The 23,117-nt window shown below is 56.0% G+C and overlaps 1 protein-coding gene across 6 annotated transcripts in view; it reads right to left on the bottom strand.

Annotated features, from left to right (window-relative positions):
* Positions 1–850: 850 nt before the first annotated feature.
* Positions 851–23,117, bottom strand: part of UHRF1 (ubiquitin like with PHD and ring finger domains 1) — a 29,229-nt gene continuing 6,962 nt past the window's right edge. For 4 of the 6 annotated variants that reach the window (XM_034657566.1, XM_034657567.1, XM_034657569.1 and 1 more), the window contains 15 exons: positions 19,992–20,255; positions 19,325–19,485; positions 17,125–17,340; positions 13,393–13,493; positions 13,091–13,277; positions 12,598–12,721; positions 12,390–12,497; positions 11,985–12,089; positions 11,093–11,199; positions 9,413–9,575; positions 9,198–9,335; positions 7,671–7,818; positions 7,439–7,593; positions 5,593–5,697; positions 851–2,301 (listed from right to left, as the gene is read on the bottom strand). In XM_034657566.1, the coding sequence (XP_034513457.1) occupies positions 2,155–2,301; positions 5,593–5,697; positions 7,439–7,593; positions 7,671–7,818; positions 9,198–9,335; positions 9,413–9,575; positions 11,093–11,199; positions 11,985–12,089; positions 12,390–12,497; positions 12,598–12,721; positions 13,091–13,277; positions 13,393–13,493; positions 17,125–17,340; positions 19,325–19,485; positions 19,992–20,255 (2,229 nt within the window). In that variant the 3' untranslated portion in view covers positions 851–2,154. Of the gene's footprint in view, positions 2,302–5,592; positions 5,698–5,722; positions 6,225–7,438; positions 7,594–7,670; positions 7,819–9,197; positions 9,336–9,412; positions 9,576–11,092; positions 11,200–11,984; positions 12,090–12,389; positions 12,498–12,597; positions 12,722–13,090; positions 13,278–13,392; positions 13,494–17,124; positions 17,341–19,324; positions 19,486–19,991; positions 20,256–23,117 lie in introns of those variants that run through there. The other 2 variants (XM_034657568.1, XM_034657571.1) reach the window with 2 other exon arrangements.

The raw sequence follows: 23,117 nt of genomic DNA, 5'->3' as shown, positions 1-23,117 counted from the left end.
CAGACGCTTAACCGCTGTGCCACCCAGGTGCCCCAATCATTCTGTTTTTATTTCATGTTCACACTTGACATTTCTTTGAGCTGTAATTCATCTACCGCACAACTGACCCATTCAAGAAGTGTACAACTCGAAGGATTTCGGTACATCCCCAGATGTGTGCAGCCATAGGCAAACACAGAACATGCTCGCCCGCCCCACGAAGCAGCCCCACCTCCACTCAGCATGCTTTCAAGGGCACACTTGACACATCTGAAAGGACCCAGAGAGGCAGAACTTCTCCCTCGTTATCAAGTCAGATCTGCCCACATCATTACTTAACCACCAATAAAAGGTGCGCACGATAGGTCGATGTGAATAATCACTTCTGCAGAGCGTAGCTGCTCCCTTCCCTGGAATCGACCACTAAACCTGCCCACTCCTTGGCCTCCATCCTCTGCTGGAGCCTGCATTTCGGGTCGTAGGGACCCCCCCCCTTGGTGCCCCAATGTCCCCAGGCCTCTCTGGGATCAGGTGACTCCGGGTTACTGATTCAGGCCAATCTCTAATGGAGATCATGGCCGTCTGTTCCCTCAAATGTCAGTGGCGACAGTGCCACTCACCTTGGTCAGCATTAAGTGACCCCTGTTTCCAAGCTGCAAGGCTGGATTTGGCCCCTGGGGTCGGGTTTGTGGACCCTGTAAAAGGTCAAAGCCCAACGCCTCCCCAGTGGCACTTAGGGCCACGGCACATCACTGTGTCTTCGACCTGTCCTGTCCCCCAAGCAGGACTGATGTTGCCCGCCCAGCAGGGACAGAGGCGCCTGCCTGGTGGACCACAGAACAGCTCTCAAACAGGAGAAGACACAACCCGATGCATCTGTAAAAGGCATTTATTCTGAGAATCTAAAATCTGGACAAAGGATGTTGAACTTTTTAGAAAAAGCCTACACAGGATTTTGTTGTTTCTTCCTAATACATTAACAACCCTAACAATGAGGAGGAAAGAAAAACTTTTAAAACAGTATCGCTCCAGTTTGTCTGCAGTTATGGGATTTAAAATATTCCTGTTCTATTGAGGTAAAAGCTGCAAACTTTGGTAAAGTTAGAAAAATCAACAAATCATTCCAAAAAAAATACAAAACCAAAAAAAGGAAAAAAAAAACAAAAAACACGACCAAACCCTAAGTTATAACTTTCTTGGTACATATACAATAACTACAAAAAAATTTCATTCCAAAAAGTACTTAAAAAAAATTCCCTCTTATAACTCTCAGTTGGTGAGCTGACAATTCAATTGAAAGGATCCACAGAAATGAAATCACCCCCAAACACTCACCCAGTATCAGGAAGAACTGACTAACCCCAGTTTTAGAATCTGGCTGGCGTTTTCAACAGTTCAGTGCTAAAAGAGAGCCCCGTGTTTACAACAGAAGAAAGACCCCAAGGCACTTGAACATGGCTTCCAACGTGTGCTTCCGTGGTGCTGTAGCGGGCAGGCCGGCCCTTGGCCGCACGCCCAGCCCCGCGCAGAGCAGTCCGGCAGCGGAGGCCCCCCACTCACCCGGGCAGAGGGCTCTGCGGGCGTGGCTGCCACGTGACAGTGGACTGGGGGGCGTGGCTTCGGGACAGGCGGTTACACCTGCCGGGACTTCTCTTCCCACCACCTTCCCAGCAGGTGACAGCGGGGCCAGGCACCCCCTGGCTGGCTTTTAGACGGCAAAACGCTGTCAGGGAGATGCGCTGGCTTTCCACTTCAGGGGCCAAAGCCATACACCTTGAAAAGATTGTTCTAGGCAGCCGGGCGCCTTCTTGCTCGGCGGTGGCAGGAACTTCTGGGAACTTGGCGCTGGGAACACAAGCAGCCTTTGCGCCAAGGCGTTTTTCATTCCATCTTCAAAAAAAATTGTTTTTTGCTGATGAACTGCAGGCTTGGTATTTTTTTTTTTTTAAAACCAAAATAAAAACACTGAGAAGTCCAACTTTTTTTCTTTGAGCCATAATACAAACTCCTGAAAATTTATAGGTTAAAAAAAACAAAAACAAAAACAGGAAGACAAGGCTTTTTAGGGAGTGGAAAAAAACTACATGTTTAAGTTAAGCCCACTAAAAACAAAATAGGGGGCAGAGACCCCTGTGACACGTGTTTTAAAAACTGCCGGCGGGAAGTGCTTGAGGATCACCGGCCGCTGCCGTAGCCGGGGAAGAGCTGGCTGAGGATGGCCTGCAGCCGCTGGTTCACCTGCATGGCATAGCTCCGGCCCAGGTCGTAGCGGCAGGCCGGGCAGCTGAACACCTGAGCCCTGAACGATCTGTCCAGGCAGTCCTGCAAGAGAGGGCTGAGTGAGAAGCCCCGTCCCATCCAGCCACCCATGTCCTCCGGACATGCACTGCACAGCAGCCATGGGCCCCCCGTCCCCCGGGCATGGGCTGAACAGCAGCGACTGACTTCTCACCAGGTCCAGAGGTCCCCCCGGACCCTTGGCCTCACTTTCTACCTCTAGGCTGGCCTCCCTGGGGCTCCTCAAAGGCTCCAAGCTCATCCTGGCCTCCAGGCCTTGGCCCTTATAGCTTGCACCACCTAACAGGTGTGTCCTCATCCCTCGGCTCAAGTCACCTCCTCAGAGGACCCTTCCCTGGTGACCCTAGAATATCAGAAGCAACTCCCACCCTACTGGTCTTAACACAGCACCTTCCACCTTCTGGAATCACCTCGTACTAATGTCCTTGTGTGAAATAGGTCAGACGCTCCCTGGCACTTGGAGCGGTCCTGTTGACCCCGCCAGCACCTTGCACAGGACCCTGACACATGCTTTACACATTCAATAAATACGTGCTGGGAAGAAAGGCCGAAAGAAAGGCACGATCTCTGGCCCTGAGCCAGACTTCTGGGTTCACACACCATTCTCAACCATAGAATAGAAGAAAGCCGGGGGGGGAACAGGCTAAGAGGCAGACAAGCCCTGGGCAGGCGGCTTCCCGCTCAGCTTCCCCGCAGAAGATGCCACCCACCCCCGGAGACGGCGCTCGTGGGTCTGCAAGCAGCTGCGCGGGCGCCCACGTCTGAAGGATGGTGTCCGGGAAGCGGGTGAAGGACTAAAGGTCAACACAGCGGAGAGCCTGCCGATGCCACAGCTCATCCAACCACCGGACGCAGGCCGTGGCTTCCATTCCCATTCACAGAACTCCTCAACTCTTTTCTCAATAGTCTTTGGCCTTGATTCCAGAGACCAAAGCAGTTCTACGCAACACAACTAAGATTCAGATCCACACCGAAAAATCCGGTTCTGGACTGCTAATTATTCACAATGGCCAAAAGATGGGAACACCCCATCTGGACCCTGGAATGTTACTCAGCCTTAAAAAGAAAGGGAAGGGGCACCTGGGTGGCTCAGTTGGTTGAGCGTCTGACTCTTGGTCTCAGCTCAGGTCTTGATCTCAAGAGTTGTGAGTTCAAGCCTACTTTAGAGGCTTGAGCCTACCTAAAACCTACTTTATTTTTTTTTTTTTAAAGATTTTATTTATTTATTTATTTGACAGAGATAGAGACAGCCAGCGAGAGAGGGAACACAAGCAGGGGGAGTGGCAGAGGAAGAAGCAGGCTCATAGTGGAAGAGCCTGACATGGGGCTCGATCCCAGAACGCCGGGATCACGCCCTGAGCCGAAGGCAGACGCCTAACCGCTGTGCCACCCAGGCGCCCCTAAAACCTACTTTAAAGAAAGAAAAAAAAGGAGAAGGGCTCCTGACACCTGCCACGATGTGGACGAACCCTGAGGACACCGGGCTCAGTGAGAGGAGCCAGACCCAGAAGGACACATCCCGCAGGACCCCACTCCCAGGGGGTCCCCAGAGGAGTCCCGTCCACACAGACAGAGAAGAGCTGGTGGGAGCCAGGGCTGGGGCAGGGGCTGGGGAGTCCGTGCTTCATGGTGACAGTTTCCATGTGGGGAGATGGAAAGTTCTGGAGACAGAGGGTGGGGGTGGCTGCAGGACGGGGTGAGTGTGCTTCACGCCACTGAGCTGTGCACTTAATAATGGTTAAGATGGCAATTTTTACTCTGTGGTTATTTTACTACAATAATAATTTTTTAATATAGTAAAAACAAAACTGGGGGCTGAGACATGTAGGCTGAAGCTCAGAGGCTGAGGTTCTTACAGCGACCAGTGACAGACACAAACGCCAGCAGCCCCTTCCTCCACAGCACCTGCAATGGCTCTGCTGAGACGCTCGGTACCGGACCCCCCACAACCCACTCCGTTTCTGCGGCCTGACCCACCAGCCCTGCCGGGTGTCCGTCTGCCCGCGTGCTGGCCCAGACCACCACAGCACAGAAGCTGGCTGGGAAGGTCCCGCGCCATTGCTCTGCACCAAGGCAACTGAGGCTCAGAGAGCCTGGGTGGCTTTCCAAGGCCACACAACCGGGAGGGGCTGAGCCTCTGCTTGGGGCGCGTGGGGCTTCTCTCCCGGGCCACACTGCTGAAGGGACTTATCGGGCCACACGGCAGGGTCCAAGGACAGGAAAGGGAAGGGCCTGACCTGCCACACTGCTTGATGGTCTCAGAGTCCCTCCCCTGGTGGGACAGCTAACACAGAAGCCTGGACTGAGATGACCCCAAGGCAAGAAAGGGGACCAGCAGCTCAGACAGCAAGAGTAGCCGGGAGGCAGGAATGGTCCCTTCTACTGCAACTGCTTGCGCTGCCCGTAAGTTCCTCCTGACCAACTCCAACGAGAAAGCACCGCAAACAAGCCATTCCCGTTCCCGAGCAGTGCACCCAACTGCGCAATTCTGCCTCCAGGGGACGCGGGGTGATGTCAGGGACCTCTGCAGCTATCACGACTGGGATGCTCCCGGCACGGAGGGGGCGGGGCCAGGGAGGCTGCCCGGGACGCCCCGCAGAGAGTGACCCACCCCAGCGTCAGCACGGCTGCAGGGGTGAGACCCTGGCCACCCCCTCTCGCCCCCACTCCCTGGTTCTCTTCCCGTCCAGCCCTCCTAACTGACCACCCTCAGGCCCGCCTCCCAGCCCTCGTTCCCCACCAGCCCAGCTGCTCCGACCTGCCTGCCTGTCCAGATTTCTGCACATGCCATTCTGCCCACCTGAGATGCCCCCTCCTCTAGAAAGTCCTCCCTCCTGCTCCTCTAGGACCCAGGCACCTCACACCTCTCCATCCCAGTCCATAGCATGCTCAATAATCATTTATAATAACCAGACCTCAGGCCAAGACTGCCACCCATCCCCTCCAGTCCTGGACCCCCAGCCATCTAGAAGGCTGGGGGAGAATGTTCCGGGGTGGGGGGGAGAACCAGAGAACGCTCCTAAGGCAAGTCGCCCTGCTGGAGGGACAGGCAGAGGACCAGTGTGACTTACGGTCACAGGGAGGTGGGCAGGGAGGTGCTGTGTTTTACTCTACAGCACAGCAGGGGCAAGGGAGGGTGAGGAGCAGAGCAGGGGGGTGACGGGACCCTGCGATAAAGGTCAGGAGGCCCGGACAAGGACAACCAGGCCCTGGGAGGCCTGGGAGCCAGGAGCATGCAGAGGCAAAGCCAGCAAGCCAGGGGGCGGTGGCAGGTGCAGCACCTCCCCTCCCCGGCCCTGCAGCCGCCCCGCTCACCTTGCACACGTTATGCTGGCACACGGTCGTGATGGGGCGGAACACCAGCTCCTGGCAGCAGATGCACTGGAAGGCCTCCTCCACTTTACTCAGGAACTTCTGAAACTAGAGGAGAGCCCGTGAGAGCAGCCCAGACCCCCCGACAGTGTCGGAACCGGCGCCCCCACCCAGCGGCCGGAGGCAGCTCTTGCCCCACGTGAAGACGAGAAAATAGAACCCCAGAGGGGCGGGCCATGCCCAGGATCACACTGAGGGGACCCGCGGCCCAGCGCACACCCGGCTCGGAGTCAAGAGTGGGTTTATCGGCGTCCCATTCCCTCGATAAACCGGCTGCCAGGCCTGGGCATCAGGGCCCGTCAGCTGGTGAAACAGAAGAAACCCGGCCAGCATGGAACATGGAGGCCAGCGGGGAGACCGAAGACGACACAGGTAGGGACAGAAGCATCACGGCAGTGCTGGGGGGAGGACAGCAGGGAGCCAGGGGCTGGGGGGTCCGTGTTCCGTGGAGGAGGTGACCTGGAGGACACGCGGCCGGCCGGGTCATGGTCCCCAAGATGCCACATCTGAATCTGGAGACTTGTGCTTGTCACCACATGTGGTTCAAGGGGACTTCACAGATGGGATTAAGGACCCTGAGATGGGACAATATGCTAAGTTACCCAGGTGGCCCTCCGTCATCACAAGGGTCCCCGTGAGGGGGAAAGAGGGAGATCTGACCCACAGAGAAGCCCATGTGACCACCGAGGCAGACTCTGTAACGGTGTGTCGGGCCAGTGACGCAGCACCTCCGCAAGCTGGGACGCGTCGGAGCCTCTAGAAGGAACCAGCCCTGCCCACACCTGCGCTTAGCCCCGAAAGACTCCTTTCTGACTCTGCCCTCCAGAACTTCGAGAGAAGAAATCAGTGGTGTTCTGAGCCACCAGGTCTGTGGCCGTTCGTCACAGAGACCGTAGGGGACCCGTGCAGGAGCACTATGGGGGAAGGTACTCAGGGCGGAGGGGACCACGAGGGCCAAGGGCCCGAGACAAGATGACCAGGGCCAAGAACCCGGAAGAGGACGTGAGAGATAATGAGCAGAGTCTGAGGGACGTGTCTGTCCAGCCAGAGGCACAGAGAGCCCGTTCCCACCAGGTATGGGCGGTGGCCAGAGGACAGTGAGCCGACGTGACCCATCTAGGTCACTCATCCTGCTCAGGGCAAAAGGATCGAAAAAAGACAGGCCTGGTTTAGCAATTCCTCAGCAAGCTGAACACAGATGGACCTTAGGACCCAGCAGTCCCGTGCCTGGGACTGTGCCCAAGAGCAGGGAAGCTGCGATGTTCACACTCGTGTGCGCAACACCGAGGCCACCGCAGGCAGACGTGCAAGCCAGCCAGCGTCCACCCACAGGTGAATGGACAAACCCAGTGCGGTCCACCACGCGCTGCACTGTTACTCAGCTTTAGAACAGAAGGGACCCTGACATCTGCCACGATATAGACGGACCCTGAGGACACCGGGCTCAGCGAGAGCAGCCAGACCCAGAAGGACACATCCCGCAGGACCCCACTCTCAGGGGGTCCCCAGAGGAGTCCCGTCCACACAGACAGAGAGGAGACGGTGGGAGCCAGGGCTGGGGCAGGAGGTAGGGAGTCTGTGCTTCCTGGGGACAGTCTCTGTGTGGAGGATGGAAAGTTCTAGAGACAAAGGGTGGGGGTGGCTGCACGACAGCCTGAGTGTGCTTCATGCCGCTGAGCTGTGCACTTAGAGACGGTTACGATGAGGAATCACTTCTATTTCACCACATAAACAAAGATGAGGGGAGAAGCCGCCCAGGCCAGGGAGGGTGGGCGCAGCGGGCACTCACCGGCCCGTCTTTGAGTGACTTCAGGATCTCGCTCCACAGCTTAGTGTTGCTCTGGTCCTCCTTGATGAGGCTGCTCTGCTGGGCCGTGAGGCTGTAGGGCTCTACCTTGCTCTTCTTGGGTGTCCCCCCCGGGGACCCAGCGCCGGCCTTGCCCCCTGCGGGGACAGAGCGGAGTGGGTGAGGGCGGGCAGCCGAGCATGCGCACGTGGAGGCTGCCTGCAGAGACACCCACCTCCGGACTTGCTCTTGCGCTTGCCCTTCCTGGGGGACGTGAAGGCCCCCTCCTCTTCCATCTCCTCCTCGTCCTCCTGGGCCTCTCTCTTGCTGTTCTCTTTCTCCTTCTCCTTCCTGGCCCGGGCCTCCAGGTAGCCTTCCGGGTACTGCAAGAGGGTGGAGTCGGCCGTGAGGAGCATGGGGTTGGGGGGGGCGTTCAGGGGCAGCCTCCCCCGGTGCCCTTCCTGCCCCTTCCCTCCCCAGTCCTCACTGTCGCCTCAGACTCAGACTCCCTCTCCTGACTCAGCCTCCAGGGAGCCTCTGGCAAATAAACCTCTAATCGCCAAACTTCCCAGGGAGAAGAGGGCCAAGGGCGCCGCAGCACCCGAGAAAATGAGCACCATCACACTTAGCAAGTAAGAGGGTCTCATCGCTACCCTTATTCATTCATTCAGGGGTAGGCAAGCTTTCCCACAAGGGGCCCGGCAGTAGCATTTCCAGCCTCAGGGCTCCGCTGTCCCCAAAAGCAGGCAGGGCCCAGAAGGGAATGGATGGGCGCGGCCGGGCCTCCAGGGAACTTCATTTACAAGGGAGCAGCCCCAAGGCCTTGGCTCACCAACCCAATTTTGAGGCATCTGGGGCTCCCTCAGGGTCTAACAGGCATTATCTGACGATAACCCCATCTCTGAGGCACCTCCAATCATGTGGGATTTTCCAGTGTGTCATCTAGAAACTGCCGAGCATCTTCAGCGACACAAACACAGTCACAAATCCTCCCGCCAGATGCTGGTGGCTGCCGTCCCATGGCTATTTTTTTCTCTAGTTCCTTAGCTTCTGAAATTCTCCATGGTACAAACATCATGTTCAAAAGACAACTTTGTGACCCCCAGGGGGAGGCGCTATCTGATTCTCAGTAGCAATTAAGATTCCTTAAATAGTCCCACACTGAGTTATCAGCTGTAAAGGAACTCGCCATGATGAACAAAAACACCATAATTACGGGGCAGAAAAGGCATGCCGCGCACCGGGTGAACTCGAGCTCCAGCTGCTGCGAGGAGGTGAGCGAGGGCTCCAAGGGGGCATTCCTCCCCACATCCCACCGGTTTTGTGGGTTTGCCTGTGCATGCTTAGAGGAGGCGTGGGGACTGGCCAAAACCAGGAACCGGGATTCCACACTGATTGCGCACAAACGCCTCCCTGAACACAGCTCTGACGAGGAGGGCTGGCTCTCCGCCCTCAACCTCTGAGCGCAGACACAACCACCGGCTGCCCGCCGCCGAGATCAACTGGCTAAAGAATCCGAGGGATACGGCCAGCAAGAGGTGACCAGCTCGGTACCCAGAAATCACATGAGGTCACAGAAACCCCCGAGAGCTTCCGGCCAGGAAGGCAGGCTCCCACAGTCCCCAGAGACTGGCCAGGAAGACAAGGCTCCAAGCAGGCCAGGCCCCAAGGCCTGGGCTGTGTCGCAGGAGGCCCCGGACGGGCCCGCGGAGCGCAGAGCCGGGCCCCCAGGCAGGAGGCGACAGGCCCGGCATGGACGCACCTGCATGGTCAGCCCCAGCTTCTTGATCCGGTCCTTCCCTTCCTTCGTCCAGGGGCCAGGTTCAGTGTCGTCCCTTCGCAGGAGATAGCGCCACACCAGGAAGCCGGATTTCCCCTTCTCTGGCCAGTACCTCACGACCTGTGGGGAAGCACGATGGAGGTGGGCACCATGCGGGGCCCGGCGGGGGCCCGGAGGGGGCAGGGATGGCCGCTCACCTTGTAGATGCCGTCGTACCGGTTGCCCTCGGCGGGAGCATACTTGCTGTGCTTGCGGCCCTTCACGTTCCGCACCACCCGCACCGGCTTCCCTGACCGCCAGTCCTTGGCCTCGGCCCCCTTGCGGTCGTTGATGGGGGCACTGCAGTTGAGAGCCAGCGCCCTGTGGGCAGAGCCGGGCCCCGCAAGGTATAGGCTGGATTGTGTGCCCCAAACCCCAGAGGAAAGGGTCCCACTCTCACCCCCAGAACCTGTGACTGTGACCTTTGAAAAGTGGGTGACGGCAGATGGAGTCAAGTTCAGAGGAGATCGGGGGGACTAGTGTGACCCTAAAAACAACTGGTGTCCTTATAAGGAAGGGAGTGGAGGCACGAGAATATGGGGAGGCGGCCACGTAAGGAAGCAAAGGCTGGAGGGACGCGTCTACAAGCCACGGGACACCAGAGACCACCAGCGCCCACCAGGAGCTGGAAGCAGCAGGGAGGATCCCCCCTCCAGAGGTTTCAGAGGGAGCATGGCCCTGCCCACCCTCGAGTTCAGAGTGTGGGCTCCAGAATTATGCAAGAATAAGTTCCACAGCCCGGGTGGAGGTGTGTGAACCCGGGCAGGGCCGTCCTACCAAGGGCCACAGAGGCCCGGGACAAGCAGACGGGGGCTGGGGCTCAGCACCTCCTTCAGGAGGACTACGGAGGCACGTGCCCCGCTGTCACCGCTAACGTGAGCTGGGGGCAGGCCTCACGTCGGCCAGTGTTTCCCGACCACGGGCTTTTAACAGCTACCAAAATTAAAATATTCTACTAGACAAATAACTATACACTAACATGAGCTTCCCTCCCCATTTTATTCCGTATTTACTCTTACTTTTTTTTTTTTTTAAAGATTTTATTTATTTATTCGACAGAGATAGAGACAGCCAGCGAGAGAGGGAACACAAGCAGGGGGAGTGGGAGAGGAAGAAGCAGGCTCCTAGCGGAGGAGCCTGATGTGGGGCTCGATCCCGTAACGCCGGGATCACGCCCTGAGCCGAAGGCAGACGCTCAACCGCTACGCCACCCAGGTGCCCCTACTCTTACTATTTTTTTTTTAAGATTTTATTTATTTGACACAGAGACAGACAGTGAGAGAGACAGCCAGTGAGAGAGAGACAAGCAGAGGGAGTGGGAGAGGAAGAAGCAGGTTCCCAGCAGAGGAGCTGATGTGGGGCTCGATCCCAGAACGCAGGGATCATGCCCTGAGCCGAAGGCAGACGCTTAACGACTGAGCCACCCAGGCGCCCCATACTCTTGCTATTTTAGATAATGACAGACAATCACCACGTATAGAATTTTCACATCCCCACATCTCTTGAACACACTTTGAAAGTCGATTTACAGGGTCACGGGTAAGAACGTTTTCAAGGCTCTTCACACGCACAGGTAAAGAGCTTTCCAGGAAGACAGCACCTGTCCGTATTTCTACCAACAGTGGAAGACTAGCCTGCGTCCTAGCATTTCTCAACATTTTAGAATTTGTGGCCAATTTTATAGGGGAAATACACAGTATCTCACCATTGCTTCGATTTAATGGGACTCTAACTTGCTGGATGTACACCCCAAAAAAGAACCAACCCCCTCCCCGTGTAGCTGCCAGAGGACGAGGCAGAGGCCTGCTGGTAAAGAAAGAAAACCTGCTTCTACAAACCTGTTGGTGTTGGTGAGCTTCTGATCACAAGACTGTTCCGCAGTCCGCTTGTTGCCGGAAAGATCTCGACCACCACTGCCCGTGTACGTGAAAGAGTTCCCGTGGTCCTGAAACAGACAAGAAGGGCAGGCTGAGCCCTCCACACACAGGAAAGGACAGACTTGACCGAAAACAACCCCACACACACCTGTCAGGAGGTCAACTGTCAAAGACACAGAATGAGGACAACCTGGGCTGCCATGTGCCAGCAGGAGTGCAAGCTACGCAGCCACTATGGACAATGGTATGGAGGCTCCTCAAAATATTAAAAACAAAATTACCATACGATCCAGCAGTCCCACTTCTGGGTCTATACCCAAAAAAAGTGAAAACAGAGTCTTAAAGAGATGTTTGCACACCCATGTTCAGAATGGCATTATTCACAACAGCTGAACGTGGAAACAAACCCACTGTCCACTGATGGGTGAATGATAAACACGGTGGGGTTCATCCCCACGCTGGAACACAATCCAGACTCAGAAAGAAACAAAGCCTGACACCTGCCACGACGTGGAGGGACCCTGAGAACACCGTGTTCAGCGAGAGGAGCCAGACACAGAAGGACACATCCCGTAGGACCCCACTCCCAGGAGGTCCCCAGAGGAGTCCCATCCACACAGACAGAGAGTGGATGGTGGGAGCCAGGGCTGGGGCAGGGGGTGGGGAGTCCGTGCTTCACGGGGACAGAGTCTCCACATGGGGAGGTGGAAAGTTCTGGAGACGGAGGGTTGGGGTGGCTGTAGGACAGGGTGAGTATGCTTCATGCCACGGAGCTGTGCACTTAGAAATAGTGAAGAGAACAAATTTTATGTTTATAAAATAAAAATCTGGAACAGCTCCCCCCAACACTCACCACATCATCCTCATATCCCCCAGCCAGGACCAGTGAGTAAGCCCCATCGTTGCTCCGGCCATGGATGCCCGCCACGTGAGGTCGATGGACCCCCGACTCGCTGACCTATGAGAACCACGAGGAAATGAACGGCACCTTTGGGACTCGCTGCTACAGAGAAGGTCAGCCCCACCCTCCTCGCTCTCACTTCCAAAGCCAGCGGCCTGACTTTTCTGCCAAAGGCATCACACCCATTACGAGAGCCACTCGCCCAGACACCCCAAGTCTGAGCCATGCCATGGAAGGAGCTGGCCTGAAGTCCAGCCCTGCCACCTGCCCCCAGGGTGGTCCTCGCCCAGGCGCAGGGGTCTCTGGGAGGCCAGTACCTGTTGGCCCAGCCCCAGAGCCCAGGAAGTCCGGGGGTACCTGGACTCTGAACCTCCACATGGTGCCCACAGGAATCCCCGGGATGGGTCCGTAGTGGTTGGACGGGACAATGGTGCACTCCTTGGTACGCCCCACGCACGCCATGCCCTGTCCGTCCGGAAACAGAGGGAAGAGCAAGGTCAGTGCGTGCAGGGCAGGGAGGGTGCGTGCAGGGCAGGGAGGGCACAAGGGTGCGGGGCCACCTCACCTTGCCCCAGTCCCGCTGCGAGGAGGACGTGGCTGACGCCATCTTTGCCTTCTTCTTACTCTCTTTCAGCTTCTCCCCTGCCAGCACCACCTCACTGGCGTCATTCCGACACTCGGGGCAATACCTGTGATAGCAGGGACGTCACCTCCTGCCCACGCCCGTCCCCACCCTGGGGCCCCGCACTGCAGACACACCGGCTCCCCCGGCTCCCTGCCGTCCCATGCGGTCCAGTGAAGGGGAACATTTCAGTTTAAACTCATTAACGTGAAGCAAGAAGTCCAGCCCCTTGGTGACAGGGGCCACGTCGGACGTGCTCGGTAGCCATGGGCACCCTGGTTGGCAGTGCAGAGCAAGAACATCCTGCCAGACGCCAGCCACTCATCCGTCTCCCACGGGGATTTCACAGTGCCCCCCAACAATGGGGGTAAATCCAGCTGGGATATGGGACACCCCCGGGGAAACTCGACGGGCAGCGAGGAGCCCGTCCACTCACCACTCGTCCTCCTTGGGGACGCTGCTGAGGGGCGGGCGCAGACAGTAGATGTGGAAGGCCATGTCACACTCGTCACACATGAGCTGCTTGTCGGGGTCCTGCTTGCCCCCGCACAGGTGACAGGCGCACACCCGGCAGGGCTTGCTCTCGTCGTCCTTGCAATGCTTGCACGAGGGCCCGCTCTTCCCTGGACACGGGACGTGGGGCTCAGCTCTGGCAGGGCCGGCCACGCAGAGCTGGGATAGGGAGCCCCCACCCCACACCCGACGTGGGAGTCACAGCAGGGCAGGGTCAGAACTCACTTCTCATTGGGTTTTCGACAATGGGGCTCCCCTCGCCTGGGCGCTCAATCTTGAACACCTCGTCCACGAAGATGATCCGACAGTCATTGAGAGAACCACCCCTGTGAGACAGAAGCTGTTAGAACATTCCAGCTGGCCAACCCGCCGAGGCACCTCAGCAGGGACTCTGCCACCTAACGATGACACTGACTGACCTAACTGAAGTCTGTGTGTGCTGTGTATATCCCGACCAAACAAACGGTTAAGGGGGAAAAAAAAAAAGTGACGTAATTGGAAGACAAACCAGTGACTGAAGACGTCATTAAGAAATTATGACCAAGGCGTAAAGAGGGCTTAAAATAAATAAACTAAAAAAATTAAAAAAAAAAAAGAAATTATGACTAATCTTTACGTTGTGACGATATCATCATAACTGTTTAAGAAGAGTCACTTGAAAGAAATGAATCGTGCAGCAACTGGGTGGCTCAGTCACTGAAGCATCTGCCTTCGGCTTAGGTCATGATCTCAGGGTCCTGGGATCGAGTCCCGCATTGAGCTCCCTGCTCAGCAGGGAGTCAGCTTTTCCCTCTCCCCCAGCCACTACCCCCGCTTGTGCTCCCTCTCTCTCAAATAAATAAAATCTTAAAAAATAAAAATAAAAAATGAGTTGTAAAGCACGTATGGATGACAACAAATCAATGCCTGGGAGTCGCCTCAGTACGACAGGGGCGGTAGCACTCTCCAATGAAGGAAAATTAACAGGATCCACTGCCAGCAGACACGCCCTGACAGGATAAGGAAGGAAGCTCCTTGGACAGGTAGGAAGTGACACTGGAAGGGATCTTAGGAGCAACAGTAGTGAAACAGAAAAAGCAGAGACGTGGGCACGTATGACAGGTTATCCTCCTTATGAGTTCTTGAAGAAACAGGTGAGGACTGAAATAAAGATCCAAACCCCATCTGCTACTCAGTGAGTACAAGAGGACATAAGTAAAGACGGGTTTCCAGCAAAAGGGACAACCGGTAGGTCACGCGTTTACGATAAAATCCAGAGGAACCGTGAAGAAACCTATACACAGAAATACACTCAAAAGACCATACACAAATCTGGACAGAATCCTAAAATGTGTTTAGGTAACCCACAGGGAAGATGAAAAAAGAGAAATGGAGGAAACAAACAGAAAACAAATGACGAACCGATGGACGTTAAGTCCTAACATAGCAACGATCAACTTGTGTGAATGGCCTGAACGTGCCGATCAAAAGGCAAGATGCCAGGGTGGATTAAAAAACAACCCAGTCATACGCCGCTTATAAGAAACTCGCTTCAAACTCAACTACATAGGTTGAAAGTACAAGGAAAGAAAGGATACAGCCTGCAAACATTAACTCGAGAAAGCAAAGCAGGTGAGTCCGTACACGCGTCCACTTCGTAGCCCAGGAAACTACTGGACAGACAGAGGGAAATCACAACACGACGGAAAGGTTTCTCAACCGGGAAGACACAACTGCCCTAAGTATGTGTGCACCAGACAACCATGCCTCCTAACCGTGAGGCTGAGAGGAGAGGCAGACACCCCCACAGCGAAGGTGGGCGCCCCGGCACCCCTCAGCACCTGATGGGGAACCAGACAATCAGCGAGAATCGGAAGAAGGGAGCACCACCAGCCGACAGGCTCTGACAGATACAAGTAGGACATTCTGCCCAACAACAGAATATACTGGCTTTTCTCCAGCAACCGTGGAATATTCACCAACTTAGACCCTACCAGGGGCCGTGGAAGAAACCATGACGAAGTCAGGTTAGAAATCAGTAAAAGAAGGACAACGCAGAAGTCTCGATAAACACTTGGGAATTAAACAATACTTCTAAAGAAGCCAGTAGCTAGAGAGAAAGTCTCAAAGGAAATTAAAAAAAAAAAAATTGGTGAGGAAAAAGACAACTACAACAGAGCATACTTCTCCACGGAGAGCAGCGAAGGCAGTGCTTGAGGGCTAACCTGATAGCACGCAGTGTAGGCACTGGGGGGCAGGGGGGAGATGCCTCAGGTCGACAGTCTAAGTCCTACCTCAAGAAACTAGAAAAAGAACAAAAATCAACCCAAAGAGGGCGCCTGGGTGGCTCAGTCGTTAAGCGTCTGCCTTCGGGGTCCTGGGATCGAGCCCCACATCGGGTTCCCTGCTCCTCTGGGAGCCTGCTTCTTCCTCTCCCACTCCCCCTGCTGCTGTTCCCTCTCTCGCTGGCTGTCTCTCTCTGTCAAATAAATAAATAAATCTTAAAAAAAAAAAAAAACACAACCCAAAGACAGGAGAAGGGAGAAAATGTACAAGATGAGAGCAGAAACCAATGAAACTGAAGACAAGAAGAGAGAAAAGCAACGGAAGAACGCACTGGTTCTTTGTCAACAACAACATAGCCGCAGCCGGGCCTGAGCCCCGGGACCGCGCCCCTACATGCCTGCGCACGTCTCCGCCCTGGTGTCCCTGCTCCCATGCTGCCCCCTGCAGTCCACCCCTCTCTGGGCTGCCAGAGCTAGAATTCTTCACTGTAGGTCAAAGCGTGTAGCTTCTGTGCCCAAACGCTCGAATGGCTACCAGCAAAAGGGAAAGAACATCAGTTCCGAACCTCTCTGGACCATGCCGCTTGGAGGCTTCCACAGTCTTGATTCCTCCCACCTTCTCTCCCACCACTGCACCCCACTAGCTGCCTTGCTAGAAACGCACCGGGTATGGCCCTGCCCCAGGACCTCTGCACTTGCTGCGCCTGTGCTCAAGACACTGTTGCCCAAATACGTGTGTGTATATACATGATACACATGATGGAATACTATTTGACCACAAAAAAAGGACATCCTGACACCTGCCATGACGTGGAGGGACCCTGACACCGGGCTCAGCCAGAGGAGCCAGACACAGAAGGACACATCCCGCAGGATCCCACTCCCAGGAGGTCCCCAGAGGAGTCCCGTCCACACAGACAGAGAGGAGCTGGTGGGAGTCAGGGCTGGGGCAGGGGGTGGGGAGTCCGTGCTTCCTGGGACAGAGTCTCCGTGTGGGGAGATGGGACGTTCTAGAGACGGAGGGTGGGGGTGGCTGCACAACAGCGTGAGTGTGCTTCAGGCCGCGGAGCTGTGCACTTAGAGATGGTTAAGATGGTAAGTGTTCTGTTACGTATATCTACACACACACACACACACACGCGCGCGCAGGGTAAAATAGGGCTTGGCAAATACCTACTACAAAGAGACAGTATTTTTGGCTTTGTGGGCCACACAACCTCTAAGCTAATCAACTCTGCCCTTGTAACACCAAAGCAGCCACATAATCAGTAAAGAGATGGGCACAGCTGTGTGCCAATAAAACTTTATTTGCCAAAACGGGCCGAGGGCCGGATGTGGCCCGTAGACTGCAGTTTGCTGATCCCTGATGAGTGCTCTGCTTCTGTGCATGTTCATGCTTGCTTACACACAGAATATCCCCAGAAGGTGACAAGGAGAGAGAGGTCTCCAGAAAGGGAACTGGGTGACCAAGGGCTAGAGAAGAAGGGAGACTATTCCTTCAGTACTTTCTGGATTTTGACACATTTGAGATAACCTATTCACCAAATTCAAAACACAAAAAAAGAGAAAAAGGCATCTTTAAATCCCCACTGTCGGGGCCTGGGGTTTGGAGACAGTCCTCCAAGACGGAGGGATGTGAGCGACGGAGGCCGGAGCCCCAGCTGGACAGCCTCAGGGCCACCGCGTCACTCACCCGAGCCGGACGTTGGCATACAGCTCCCGCGCCGTCCGGGTCTCACGCTTCCGCAGGATCTCTGCATCGTACCAGAAGCCACGCTCCTTGGGATTGTCGGGGTTATAGTTGAGCATAACCTCCTGGCCCACCTCTAGCTCGTGCCACTTCAGAATGTTCCGGGCGCGAGCCCGGACGTCACGGGAGCTCATCTGGACCACTCCATTCTCCGGGTAGCTGGGAGGAAAACCCCAACCACATCAGATCCCGGAGTAACACCCAGCTTCATTCCCTTGATGGGAGATAGAAGCTGAGGCAGAAAAGGCTGCGCCGACACGGCTTCGTTTGACTTTGGTCACAGTGGCACGTCAAGTCCCCTCCCGGATGAGCTCATCTCCCAGTACAGCAAATACCCAGGCCTGGAAGAGGCTTTTGAATTACAGAAGGCGTTGTGGGTTGAACAGCGTCCCCTGAAAAGACACGTTGGGAGTCCTAATCCCTGGTACCTGGGAATGGGACCTCACGTGGAAACAGGGTCTCTGCAGAGGTCATCAAGTTCAGATGAGGTCACACTGGGGGGGGGGGGCTAAATCCAGTGACTGGTGTCCTTAGAAGAGGGAATGAGACAACGGGAGAGCAACACCTGAAGACAGAGCCAAAGAACGGAGGGACACGGCCACAAGCTTAGGACTGCGGCCACCACCAGAAGCTCTAAGAGGCAAAGAGGGATCCTTCCTGAGAGCCTCCAGGGGGAGTGGCGCCCTGCCAGCACCCTGACTTTGATTTTGGACCTCTGGCCTCCAGAACAGCGAGAGAATAAACTTGTCATTATAAGCCACTTGGTCTGAGGTCCTTTGTTTTTGCAACGCTGGGGGACAAGTACAGGGGACATCGTGGAGGCACATTTGTCTGCACCAGAAGGGGCTTTTGGAGAGGAGCTTACCACCTCATTCAGCTTGCATAAATACAAGCAACTGGGTATTAGAATACAATAGGAATTCACTATTCCAGATGCATAGGAATACTCTAGCAGCCTCAAAAAAGGCATAGAATACTTGGACTGAAAGAAACATTCTATCAACAACAAAGTTAAATCCCCGCTGAGGGGAATCCCTAAAGCTATGACAACTCCCCACAGGGCCAAGCACTCCCTTTTCCCCAGTAAATCACCAAGAACAAGGGTTGCTGAACTTTTCCTGTAAAGGGTCAGACTCCTTGTGAGCTGGAAGGTCCCTAAATACTCAACTCTATCACCACAAAAACAGCCACAGGCGAAGAAGAAACGAAGGGGCTAATGGGCGTTGATGTGCTTTGATAAAGCTCTCTTTACAAATCCAGGCAGCGGGATTTGGCCCCAAGGCCGCAGTTTGCAACCCCAACCAGGAGGCTGGGAGTCCTGCGCTGACCGACTCCTTCATGCAACTACCCCAGTCCTTTCTGCAGCGCTAAACTGGCAGGGAAGCAGCCCCTACACCCCCAGAACGGGAGCTCTCTGTGGGGAGGCCCGCTTGCGCTCTGTTATGGACTGAGTTGTATCCCCCAAAATCCCCATGGTAAAGCCCGAACCCCTAATGTGACTACAAATGGACATGGGGCCTTTAGTGAGGTAAACAGGGCTGAACGAGGTCAGAGGTGGTGCTCTAATCCAATGGGACTGGAGTCCTTCCAAGAAGAGGAAGGGACACCAGGGTGCTCTCTCTCGGCCCCACAAAGAAAAGACCATGTGAGGACAGCGAGAAGGCAGCCAGTCTGCAAGCCAGGAAGAGGGCCCTCACCAGGAACCCACCCGCCAGCACCGTGATCTGGGATTTCCAGCCTCCAGGACCCTGAGGTCCAGCTGCCCAGCCTGTAGTCTCCTGTGACGGCCACTTGAGCCCGTCCGAGACCCACCCTATGCGCAGACAAGGGTCCCCCAGGCCTAGCACACGGTAAGCGCTAAGTACTTGTGTGTCCCAGTAAGGGACAGACTCTAGAGAGGTTTCACGCGAGCTGAAGACCACAGGAAATTGTCTGGGGGGCGGGGTACATTTCCAACTAGATGACCCAAGGAGGGGGTCAGCCTAGCTGTGGGTCCCCCTGACATCAGCACTCTGGGAGGGGCCTCCCAGGTGGTCTGGTAGTGACCCCAAATGCTGATCATCATCCCCAAGCCTGTGCTAAACTCCAGGTCCCACGGACGCAGAACCGACACCCTGGCCCACCCAACTGCAGTGACACTCACTCGTCATATTTCACGTGATAAATGACGTCTTCTTCCAGCGTCGAGCTGGAGGTGGAGCTGCAGGGCTCGTCCTGAGACGGGGCCTTCCTCGTCACCCTGACGACCTGGGCCTCGAACCACGCTCCCATGTTCGTGTCCCGAGCATCGACATACTCGTTGGCCTGCCGGGAACAAGAAACCACTCTCATCCCAGCCAGAGAAGGCACGTCCGACCAGCCACACGGCCCAGAGGCTGCTTGGGTTCTCAGGCGCTGGATGCATCAGGATCAGGACGCAAACCCGAAGGACTGTAAGAGGATTTCTTAGCTACGGCACCGCTTACATCAGGGCCTGGTGATTCTCCAATTCTCCTTCCACTGGGAAGGGCAGAGAGACCCCCGCAAAACCCAGACACGACACTTGCCATTAAGGATCACAAATGGATGCTGGGCTACTCTCTTTCCACAGGGAAGCCTCGCGAGCCCACCCACCAGCCATTTTTATAGCAGGACTGGGGGGGCAGGGGGCAGCCAAGGGAAGGAGAGCAGCGGGCCTGACCCTGCAGTTGGCCGATTGGAAAGCCAGCAACGATGGGGGGGCACGGGGCATGCTACCCGGGGCCCTGGGGGTGAAGGGAGCAGCCACGTGGGGAGCACGCCCAACCCCAAACCTTCTGCGAGAGACTCACCTTGTACAGACCCAGCTCCGTCTCATCCCACGTGTCTTCGTCCGCTAAGCCCGCCTTCCCATCTGCCTCCGAGGCCGCCTCGCCACTGTTCGAGGACTTGTCGGACTCACTCTGGCCCAGGCAGCAGCCCGAGTCCGTGTCCGACAGCTCTGAGTCCCTCTCCTTGACGCTGCTGGTGGGGAGCACCAGGCTCTGGCGGACCAGGAGCTGGATGGTGTCGTTCAGGCGAACATCATAGTCAAAGAGAGTGTGGCCGTCCTCCATCTGCAGAGACGCCAAGACAAAGGTCACCGGCCCGCCAGACATTTAGCGCTTGTCTTCTGGGTGCCAGGCAGTGGGAATATGGCACGAGCAACGCATCAAATCTGCCCTCGTGGCGGGGGGGCAGGATCTAAATCAGAGCACAGGACAATAAAACCTGTCTGCTGCCAGGGGGTACACACCGTCACCCCCTTCCTTCAGGATCCTTAGAGCCTCTCGAATGAGGATTCCCTGTGTCATATGGAGAATGTCCTGGGAGCACCCAGCATAACCAGCCGTGCTGGGTACACCCATCACATGTCAGGGGAGCGTTTCTTAATATTTGGTCTTTGTCACTTATCACAATAACAAGACACTGCCTTATCACCGGTGCCAAACTGAGGGCAGGCCTGCCCTCCCGGGAACACTGGGTGATCCGGTCCAAACGTCTGCAGCGTCAAGGCAGAGACCCTCTGCATTAATTATTTAGGGGGAAAAAATTAAGTCCAGTCCCTGCTCACATCAGACACCAGAATAAATCCCCAAGGGGTCAGACGGAGGAAACCAGAACGACCCCAACATGGGAGAGTCACGCCCCCGCCCCCCCCCCCGCAGTGTGTATATTTCAATACGTGCAGCATCCCAGGACCTCAGCGGGTCAGATGGTTCCAGATGCAGACTCCTGCGAGGGAAGGGAGTCAGCGGAATCCCCTGACCCAGGGGGTCTCACCCCGGGTGATCCTCCCCCCAGGGGACACCTGACAACACCTGGGGTCATTTTGGTTGTCACAACTGGGGTGGGGCAGGGATGCTGCTCGGCCTCCCACGGTGCCCGGGACACCCCCACATCAGGGAATGATCCAGCCCTGATCGTGGTGCTGAGGGGGGAGACCCTGTCCGCTACGAACCAAATGAGACACACACCCAACAATGGCCAGTTTCCATGACGGCTCTAGCTCCGCCCCTCCGCGAACTCCCTTCTCTGAATTCCACCCACACAAGTCACTGACGGGAGCCTGTGAGCTGGCACAGTTCTCGTCTGTCGCCCCGGCCGTGGCACGGCAAGGGTGTGCAGCGTTTCGACATCTGCGCCGCATCCTGGTGACATGAAAGGCCAAGGAGTTATCTTTTACTGGAAACTAGAACTCTGCCAGCACCCAACAAGGACCCTCAAGTGTGTCTTGTTCTCTCCCCACGTCCCCAAGGCAGGTCTCTGCCCTCAGCACTGTGGGCATACAGGGCCAGGCTGTTCTCCGGGGAGCCGTCCTGGGCAGTATGGGGGAGCAGCATCCTTGACCCCACACTCTCGATGCCGGGAGCACTCCCGGTCAGAAGACCAGAGATGTCCTCAGACACTGCCTAGTGTCGCCTGAGGGCAGAACCACCCGGTTCAGCAGTGTTTACTGGTATGAGGGCCTGGCTGCCGTCCATACGCGAGGAGCCCCTGGGGTCACAGGGCAGGTGAGCTCCAAGGTCCAAAGCCGATCACCGCAGTGGCTGCTAGGCTTTATTCAGCACATACCTGAGGATCTGAGGAATGATCGCCCCCCGCCCCCGGAAAAAGGGAGCTAAACACATCGACACTTGCCTACAGCCATGGAGCTTCCAGGGCCCACTCCACGGGTTCACCCAGCGTGAGGGGGGGGCATCTGATGTGCCCAGCCCTGCCCATGAACCTCAGGGAGGCCGAGGTGGGCGAGACTCGATGCCGGCTCCCCCACACACAGGGCCAACACAGGACAGCTGTGACAACGCATAGCGGGGACCCAGATGGAAAGAAACAAGTCAACCTGCACACACACACGTTCCCAGCAGCAGGATTCACAGCAGCCTAAGGGTGGAAACAACCCAGGGTCCATCAACCGGGGGGACACACACACACGACGTGTCCCCCACATGTGGGAACATCCCTCGGCCACGGACAGGAGCAAGGCGCCCACACATGCTGACCCAGGGAGACGGACCCTGAGCGCACGACGCTCAGGGAGGGAACCAGACACAAAAGGCCCCACGGTGTGTGAGTCCACGTGTGAGACACGTCCAGACTGGCTCATCCACGGACAAAGCGGGTGACCGGTTGTCAGGCTGAGAAGGATACTAAAGAGGATGGAGGTGAAGAAAGTGTCGTAGCGTCGCCTACGGCGATGGCTGCACGACCGTGAAGACACTGAAAACACCAAATTACACACTCGAAGTGCAGGCATCGTGTGGTACGAGAACTTCAGCTCAGCGAAGCTATTGTTCTTTGAAAACAAGGGAATCCAAAAAAGGTGCATACCGTGTGATGCCAGCGCTGTAACATTCTGGAAAAGGCAAAACTATGGAGACAGCAGAAGGATCAGTGGGGGCCGGGGGCCGGGGGCGGAGGCGTGACTGACAAGGTGGGGCACTGAGGACTTCGGTTTCAGGGCCGGCGGGCTCCTCCGAGCCACAGCAGCGGGTCCACACGCTACACATCTGTCCAAACCCACAGAAGGCACATCAGGAATGATTCCTAATGTCAGCTATGGGTCAATGTGGCTTCACCCAACATAACGAGCCACTCAGGTGGGGACACGATAGCTGGAGGGACTGGGTGTGTGGGAGGCAGGAACCTTCCCCTTGACATTGCTAAGCACCTAAGACTCAGAAATAAGTACATAAATATAAATAAACTTATAAACATATAAACTCAAGATAAATAATTTAAAAAGATGAAGAAACACAAGTGTCCCCAGTGTAAGTGGGGCAAGGAAACCAGAAGGTGGGCCAACTGGCCTTAGAAAGGATGAAGACGACACAGGTGCCCTGGGGTCCAGCACCTCGTGAGGCAGAAACCCCTCAGTACCGCTGACATTGGGCCATGCTGGGCACTGTGGGGGGCTGAGCGGCATCCCTGAGCCCCGC

The sequence above is a fragment of the Ailuropoda melanoleuca genome, chromosome 4 (assembly GCF_002007445.2).
Source record: "Ailuropoda melanoleuca isolate Jingjing chromosome 4, ASM200744v2, whole genome shotgun sequence".
Taxonomy (NCBI): Eukaryota; Metazoa; Chordata; class Mammalia; order Carnivora; family Ursidae; genus Ailuropoda; species Ailuropoda melanoleuca.
Note: the sequence above shows the minus strand (reverse complement) of the source record. Positions and strands in the feature narration are given on the sequence as shown.